The sequence below is a fragment of the Choloepus didactylus genome, chromosome 13 (assembly GCF_015220235.1).
Source record: "Choloepus didactylus isolate mChoDid1 chromosome 13, mChoDid1.pri, whole genome shotgun sequence".
Lineage (NCBI taxonomy): Eukaryota > Metazoa > Chordata > Mammalia > Pilosa > Megalonychidae > Choloepus > Choloepus didactylus.
In genome coordinates this window covers 35,280,633-35,289,936 of record NC_051319.1, presented here as the reverse complement: position 1 = coordinate 35,289,936, position 9,304 = coordinate 35,280,633, and the positions used below count along the sequence as shown (strand labels likewise).

General features: G+C 35.4%; 1 protein-coding gene across 4 annotated transcripts in view; it reads right to left on the bottom strand.

Moving 5' to 3' along the window:
• Positions 1–4,275: 4,275 nt before the first annotated feature.
• The window catches only part of LOC119507560 (leucyl and cystinyl aminopeptidase), a 130,677-nt gene continuing 125,648 nt past the window's right edge, over positions 4,276–9,304 (bottom strand). For all 4 annotated transcript variants that reach the window (XM_037800706.1, XM_037800708.1, XM_037800704.1 and 1 more), the window contains one exon: positions 4,276–8,851. In XM_037800706.1, the coding sequence (XP_037656634.1) occupies positions 8,720–8,851 (132 nt within the window). In that variant the 3' untranslated portion in view covers positions 4,276–8,719. The remainder of the gene's footprint in view (positions 8,852–9,304) is intronic.

The following is a 9,304-nucleotide window of genomic DNA, read 5'->3' as shown; positions in this document are numbered from 1 at the left end:
ACAGGAAACAAGTTACGAAAAACAACACATATGGTCACTGCCCTGGGAGAGCTCATAATCTGAGAAGAAATACTACTTTATATATGTAATTCTTTTCATCCAGACAATCCACATATTATTTGTATTTAAATCCTTTTATTTTTCATTTCACAAAAAAAAGCAACAGTGTTTGCAGTTACACATGCCTTTCAATCAGTGCTGGTCATATGCAAAACAAGTTATCAGAAGTATAAAGAAAAATAAGCTTTTTCCCTTTACATCCGAAACAACACAATTTGCATGTACAATTTTATACATGTACATAACTATTTTCAAAGTCTTCCACAAAAGACAGATTATGATATAAATGTAGAATTCCAACCATAAACTCAGACTCAAGGAACTGAAGATCATTATAGGTATTTAAATACAAAAACGTAATACCTTTACAAGTTTCTAAGTAATTACTTTCCAAAGTATTTAAAAGATACTACTCTTCACAGCAACATGGAACACTTGGCTTTAATCAAGACAGTGGTAAGACTAAGTTTTGTCTCGATGTGAGTTTGTTGATTAATGCAAATGCTCCAATTATGTCGTAATTCTCATTTTACATACACACATGAGTGTTTTATTGTACTGATGGTTTATAACAGTTCAAATTCTGGAACATTTCATTCAGTTAAGCCATGACCTTTTACTTCCTTTGAAGTGTCTTAAATTAAGAACTGTTCAGAAATAACACTAATGACTACCATGACTAACTCCAAAAAGCTGTCCCCTCTCTCTTATTTAAGATCAAAGTTAAATATGTCATGAATAAACATTTACTTTTTCTACAGCAGCAGGTATAAGTAACAGCAAAGTATAGGCTAATTTTTCAACACTAGAACCTGAGAGTTTGATATGGTAAATAAAATCTCTGCCAATTTTCTAGGAGTCATATCATCTAATGTTTCTAAAAACTATATATAATAATATGGCAAATCTTCAGCATGGAGTAGCATCATTATGAATGCCAAAGAAACAAATAATGCTAAGATGTTTTGATGGAAAGAAGGCAGGAAAGAAGGGAGGAAGGAAGGAAAAGATGTTGAACACATTCGTTTTCTTTGATACAGAAAAATGTGGAGTCATAACATTTACCATGTGGTGGATGAAGAGACAATGTGAAATATGATACAAGAATGCTGAAAGTGCACATAAAGGTCTGGATGCATGAAATGCACACAAAAACATACAGCTAATGAGGCAGCATGGGTTTAAATTTTTGAGTGCAACTGAAGGTAACATCTAATAGGGCAGGAACAGAAGACACAAAGGAAAAAGAACAGGAATGGCACAGCTAATGGAGAACTGAGGCGAGAGATGCAGCCACATCAAAGAGCTCTACATAAAAAGGGCCAAACCTGCTGTGTCACCTCTAAAACTCTTTTTGGATTAGGTTTTGGGCCCATGTTTTCATTCACTGGAATGATGGTAATAACTCAAAAGGCTCATTCCCAGAATCAAAATAATTTCCATCAGGTATACATGAATATGCCTTTGAGAGAACTGAAAATGACTGCTGTTGATCCAACTCCAGGTCTCAAAAAGGAGCTATTCTCAAGAGTCTTCCAATGAGTACCAGGCAGCATTTTTATTTCATGATACCACAGTCAGCTTTATTGTCTTAGCAGTTACTGAAAGACTGATCAATGAACTGTAAACATACTTTTTCCTCTTGTCTTTCTGGAATTTCCCAAGTACAGGTCCCTTTCTCACTATTTTGTTTAGTTTGAGTCAACAAGAGAAATACTGGATCTGATTCACTTTCGCAGTTCAACTGTATCCAAAGAGTCTTCTCATATCCAAACAGTCTCTCATCTTATTTGCTATCTGCCTGTTGCGATTAGTTATACCACCACGCTGCTGAACCTTCAAGCCAGATGGCAGGGATTTAGTGGGCCTTTGATTTTGTTTGCTACCTTCAGAGCCCTGCAAGGGACTAAGAACTAAAGGGAAATGATGAAAATAAAGAAGCAAATTATGTGCATGTGTGTGTGTATATTTACAATTTTAAAGGTATACATCCTTCAGAATAAAATGAAACAAGCACAAAACAACTACTACACTAGCTACTGCTGAACAAGAAAATATATAGGAAAGGAAGAAGTGATCTGTCACACTATGAAACTCAATATTCAATAGGTCTACATAGCCATGCAAAGGACTAAATACAAAATGGAATAAAGCCTGTTTATACTTATTAATATTTCCCTGCCAAAGATAGAAATCCCTCCAAAACCAACAAGTAAATAAACAACACACAACTATTCTACTCATTATTGCCCACATAGGCAATAAGGGGAAGGGGAGAAGGGGAGATGTGTCATACACTGATCCTCGATTTTCATTAGTTACCCAGACATTCATGCAAAGGACTAGGTCCAAAATCAGTAACACAAAAACATTTTATACATTTTAAAAAAGTACACACCCTGTCTTTTCCCCCTAGCCACTACCCACCCAAATAAAAAAAAAAACCCCAAACAAACAAACCAAAAAAACAACAAAATGAAACAAAACACAAAAAACTACCCCAAATTATTATAAAACTATTGCCCAGGCAGGCAATGTGGGACAGGGAGAAGAGGAGATTTATCATACATCTGGACCTCCACATTTCATTAGCACTTACAAGTCCCAGCAAAGGACTGGGTCCTAAATGAAATAACACAAAATGTAGCAAACATCTATGTACATTAAAAAAATACAGCTCCCCCCCTTCCCCCCCCAAAAGAAACCAAACATATCTTCTTCTACGACTGCCCACTAGGCAATGAGGGCAGGGAGAAGGGGAGATTTTTCATAGAATCAATCTCAACCTCAAAATATATATATATATAAAATAAACACCCAAACCCTCAAACTATGGCCTTCGCCCTTGTACAAAGGATATAGGGGAAGGGAGAAGAGATTCCTCACACCTGTCGATCTGGGTCTCTGCATTTCATTTCATTTTATATGTATAAGTATACCTACAAAACACTGGTTTTGGAGTGAAAGAATAAAAAAGTAGCAAATATTTACATACATTTAAAAAAAATACAAACCCAGTAGTCCCCTATCCCACCCCTGCCAAAACAAACAAACAAAAACAACAAAAAAACAACAACAAAAAAACCCTAAGCAACTACTGTACTAGCCATTGCCCAGACAGGCAATAAGGGAAGGGGAGAAGGGAAGATTTTTCATAGAATGAACCTCGATTTTCCTTACGTACCTTAAAATAGCCACGGAAAGGTCTAGGTACAAGATGAAGTAACAGAAAAAAGGCGCAAAAACATTTATATACATTTTTTAAAGTACATATCTCCACCCTCCTGGGGGTGGTGATGGAGTAAAAAAAATAACCTACAGTACTCTAAAACTATTGCCCACAGAGGCAATAAGGAAAAGGGACAAGGGGAGATTTTCATACATCTGGACCTCCACGTTTCATTAGGTACCAACATGTCCCAGCAAAGGACTGGGTCCTAAATGAAACAACACATATAGTAACAAAAACTGTATATACATTTTTAACAAGTATATAATATATCCTGCCCTTATTCCCCTCACCTCCCCCAAATCTTCAAAAAAACCCAAACTATTTAAAAATTATTGCCTATAGCAGTAAAAAAGGGAAAGGGAAAAGAGGAGATTGTTATACATCCAGAACTCTATGGTTCATTAGGAACCTCTAGGCCCACCCCATGTGAAGGAATGGGTACCTAACGAAATAAAGAAGTAAAAACATGTACATCTATTTGAAAAGTATATACCCTGATATCACCCTCTGCCCCAATACCCAAAAAAGAACCCTTGAAACTAATCAACTACTCTCCTGTCCTTGCCTACATAGGCAATAAGGGAAGGGGGGAAGAGAAGACTGTCACAGATTGAATCTCAATTTTCTTTACATTTCTAAATATCTGTTTAGAGGACACGGTAACAAATGAAGTAACAAAAGAGTAGCAAAAACATTTATACACATTTATAAGGTACATAGTCTTGCCCTGAAACCCCTTTCCCAGGCAAGAGAACCTTCAAAAACCCAAACTACTCTAATTGTATTGCCCACATAAGCAATAAGGGAAAAGGAGAAGAGGAGATTGTTACACATCCAGAACTCCATGGTTTATTAGGTACGTCCCAGTCCAAGCGAAGGACTGGGTATCCAATGAAATAACACCATATAGAAGCAAAAACCTGTATATATATCCCTGCCCTGCCTTCCCTCTCCCACCCTACTACTCCCTACCCCCTAAAAAAGAAAAAAAAAAAAAAAAAAAAAAAAGTCACTCCAATAACTACTCTATGAGCTCTTGCACACACATGCCATAAGGGAAAGGGAAAAGAGGAGACTGTTACACATTTGGACTTCCACATTTCATTAGGTACTTTCAAGTCCATGTCTGTGAGAAGGACATAGTACAAAATGAAACAGTAATGTAATAGCAAATATATTTGTATTCATTAAGTACATATCTTACATACCCTACTCACCCCAAACCCCCAATAAAAAACAAACTACTCTATTAGCTATTGCCCAAAGAGGCAATAAGGAAAAGGGATTAGAGAAGATTTGTCATACTCTGAACCTCAATTTTCATCACGTACATGTGCATCCAAAGGAACAAGTATAAAATATAAAAAAGAAGCCAAACATTTATATACACTTAAAAGAATGATATAAACTCTCCCTCCTCCCACCATCCTCAAGACTAGATCAAGACAATAGCAACTACTCTATTAGTTATTGTCCACACAGGCAATAAGGAGAGAAGTAAATGGAATTCATCATACTTCTGGCTGCTATGATTCATTAGGTAACTACATGTCCATAAGAAGGCTGAATGAAGTATAAAATGAAATACCCACAAACTAGCAGCAAAGACATCTCATTATACACATTTTTAAAAGAACATATACTGCTCTACTCTCAACATCACTACCTTCTTCCAAAAAAGGATACCAATAAACTACTCCACCAACAGTTGCCCACAGAGGCAACATGGGAAGGGGAGAAGAGATTTTCATAAGATAGTATCTCACTTTTTGTTGGGACAAAATATACAAAAAGAATATAAACAGCAAAACACATATGTACATTTAAAAAGTATATACCCCCCTGAGACCCACCCAAACATATCACTCACTTTTCTATGAGCTATTGCCCAGGCAGACAACAAGGGAAAGGGAAAAGAGAAGACTTTTCATAGTTTGGGACCTCCACTTTTCATTTGGTACAGCCATGCAGAAAATAAAGTCAAAAATTCAAGAATGCAAAACACGTCAAAAAATTTACATATGTCAGTTTTTTAAAAATACAAATGAGGGTGGGAGGACATTCTTTAAAAAGAGAGTAAATACTCATAAAAATAGAAGTAACAAGGGCCAAGGGGAGAAGAAGAGCTACATCATATACTTAGGACTCAATTCTTAGATAGGTCTGTGTGACAAAATTTCGGCATAGTTTTGCAAACTCAGCCCAGGAACTGCTGTCCTTAGTAACAACGCATTCTGATATGCATATAGCTTCCCTGTAGCCCCATGAAACACAAGGGGCTTACATGATGTTTGGAAATCTGATCGCAGATTATGGCTCCACGTACCTTAGTCTTGAGTAGACCCTTTCAAAATTCAACCTCAATAAAAGGTTATCAGTAATCCAACAAACTCAGCATTTACCTTTAATTCCTCACTTCCTGATATTCAGACAGGATTCCGTTCTGTAATCTGTAATACTGATGCAATTCTTTTCTAGATACCTACACAGGACACTTCTGACAGTGGCTAAAGTACAACAAAATGAAAACACTTAAGGCAAAGAAAATCAGGGTGAAGTAAACCTTTGATAGTAAAGGTTTCAAGAACACTGCAAAAGTGACAAGCCAATTTCATTTAAAGAGACTTATATGAAACCATATGATAGAGGAAGGCACAAGCTCATGGTGGAAACTGACCCTATTTGCAGTTTAATATAACTAATCATTTGATATTAACAGAACAAATTGGACTCACTCCATTTCTACTTTCACAACTCTTGAGATGTCCAAAGCATAAATTTTTCTTCCACAGTTTCCAGTTCTACTTTTCCTAATAATTTAGTATGACGTACTTTTTATGTTACATTCCAATGGACAGCTCTGCAATAGAAGGCATACAACATTTACCAAACAACTACTTAATTCTGTCACAGATCTGTGTGCTTATAGAAAAAAGCATACTTTGAATTTTGTGCTTCAATCTATTTGAGTTCTCAGAAATACCGTGGCTAAGATAAAGCTTTTTTGGTAAAAAAAAAACACTTTGAAAGCTACAATTGTATTTATTATACCACAAGCTTTTACCCATTATTTAACCTTGAGTTTCTAGTTGGAGATAATTGTTAGAAGTCCTATATGGATGGGATAGTAGAGCATTAAAAATTATGAAATTCTATGGCAAAAACTGAGGGAAAGCCTACTAAAACTTATAAAAACAATTCAGATGTTACGAATCTGATAGCATGGGAATGAATAGCCTTTGAGTACAAAGATCACAATGGGTCATGAGTTACCTCTCTTTTAGCCTGTGTTTTGATAAGGTTTTACTTAGAACGACGCCTCTCCCACACTGCGCGTGCGTGTGCACATACACACACGTGTACACGTTGAGAAAACTGACAAAATTCAGGATAAGATTTGCCATACGCAGATTTAACACATACTACAGGAGCAATGTCAAGATGGTCAGGTAAAATTGAAGAATCATAGCTGATTTGGAGAAATAATAAAATTTAAGCTCCGTATCAAAGTTGAATTTAGTAATACATGGTAAAAAACCAGGAACAACAACGAAACCCCCAAAATTCACCACTTCAGAAATACAATAACACAGTAACTTTCAGTATCAACTAATTAACATCCATTTACTGAAGCACAAAAGGAACAGAGACCTACATTCACCCCAGTTTCAATAAGACATCTTTAGATGATTCTGTGAGTCTCCGGATAAGCAGAGAGAGAAATGTTGTTTACAAGAACCTAAATTGGGGGAAATGTATTATGGTTAAAGAAGGCTATCTTTTAGTTTGCCAGCCTTTTAAATTTTGTTTTATAAAAATATTTTCCATAAAAAAAATATAATTTTATACAGTCTCACATATTCTAACTGCACAGCTGCTGAATAAAAAAAGTGACCTTTCCCATTGTCTGACTATGGGGTACTAAGCGCTTGCAAATGGGTAACTACCCTTTTTATGTACATAGAAGCTGTTTTCAAAAAAAATATAAACTACTCAGGAATTATTAGGAAGAAAGCCTTTTTTTTTCTCCTAGAAATCAAACAAACACAATAATCTGGGTTTAAATCTGCATAGCTCAAAAAAATTCAAGTACAGTATTTCTCCTTCAGAAGGAGTAAAAATGCCATACAATTTTGGATATTCTCCCTCATTTTTCTTTCTTTCTTTGGCCATTTCTTTCACTCCGTTAGTTTGGCCACAATAAAAGAAAAACTGATTTCCCATTAAAGAAAAGCACTGTTTTTGATATTGGAAAAAATTCAAAGCCCACCATACCAAACCCTAATTCAAGTTACCTTTGCCCCACATTCTATTCATTCCATTAAGGTACCATGGTGAACTTTAAATAAAAAATTTCAATTTCTCAAAGACCTTATTTTAAAATATGCTTCTAGTATACTACTCTATGATATAAAATGAAAATCCACACAGGGTTATGATTCAGAGAGAAAGTGTCTATGACCTACTATGCCAAAAGATAACTTAAACAAATTGTATTCTTAGTAACAGTGATAAAAAATCACAATGAAAGACACCAATGTTAAGAAAATGCTTGTCACGAATGTAGAAATAGCTTTCTGTAACATAAGGCATATCTATGACAGGGAGTGATAAAGGTGTACAGATTTGGGCAATATCAGCATTCATGAATAAAATAATTACAATTAAAGTCAGCTAATTTTGGAGCAGTTTCCCGTGGTGATGTTATAAAAGATTAAAAAGAAAGTGTTAAATATTTGGAAAATTTAACCATTTGGCCTTGTTATTTAGCTTTTCAATGCAAAAAAAATGTAAAAATTCTGTAGCACCTGGCTATTCTGCAGAAAAAGACACAATAGCTGTAGATCTTATTTAAACATTTTTCAGAAAATAAAGGACAAACCAAAATCCCAAATCAAAGTAGATCTGCACACCTGAGATCAGTTCTTACATTCGCATGCTTCACTGTCTTCTTACTGTATTCTTTAAAGCAAACTTTGTACCACATTCAAATAACATCCATAAACATGAAACAACAAATGGCTGATAAACTGGCAGCTTGCAGAGATGGTGGCTCTAATGACATACCTTTCACTGTGCCAGTACTTTCCAGATATTGAGAAATAAAACAGATTTCTGAAACAGATTCCCAGATTCCACCCTTCCCCCCATTTCTGTATCTTCAAAGTAGAAAAATTATTCATTGTTTTTGTAGCTGACTGGCATTTAGGCAAATATAATTTTGTAATAAATAACTACGGACTGTTCAAAGACACTTCAGAAAAGACAGACATGAAATACAGACATGCCCTGAGCTAACTATAACTCTGAAGAGTGCAAACAACTTGGCAACAATTCTGGCTTCACCTTGGCTTTTTGCAAAAGCGGCAGAGACCCAAGTTTATAAGCTTTCTGAATGGATGACAAAATGAGGTGTGGTTGTGTGTACTACAGCCACCATGTCAGAGTTTTTAGGTTCTTCTCCATCCATCGAATATTCAACTGAATGACTTCCAAAGCCTCCTGGACACAGCGAAGCCGAAACGTTGCCTCTGACTGGTTTTCAAAGAACGCCTGGACCTGTAAGTCCCACATGGAGAATTTCAAAAGAAGAAAAGGACAGTAAATCTTAGGTAACTCTGAATATCCTTTTCAAATAAGCTTTTAACTGGTGATGTCCGTGATAAATTTTGAAAGCAGTAGAGAGAAGAGATAGTTTAACATTCAAGGTATTTACATTGAGTTCCTGATTGAGTATGGTGAAATGTGAAGTACTTTTTAAACTGAATTCCCTTTACTCCAACAAGGATGGATTTTTCAAATTAAAATAGAAAACAAAAAAGTCAAAGTAACAGTAAATGACTTAGAGGCTAAAGTTAAGCTTGGTGTTAAAAATTTACTCCCCCAAAACAATTCTTCAAAATAATTTTATTTCCACTTAAAAATATTTGGTATATGTTGGTCTTAATTTTAAAAATTATTTGTATTAGAGAAAAAGAGAACACCATTGAGAACAGAATTGGAATTTTTCCT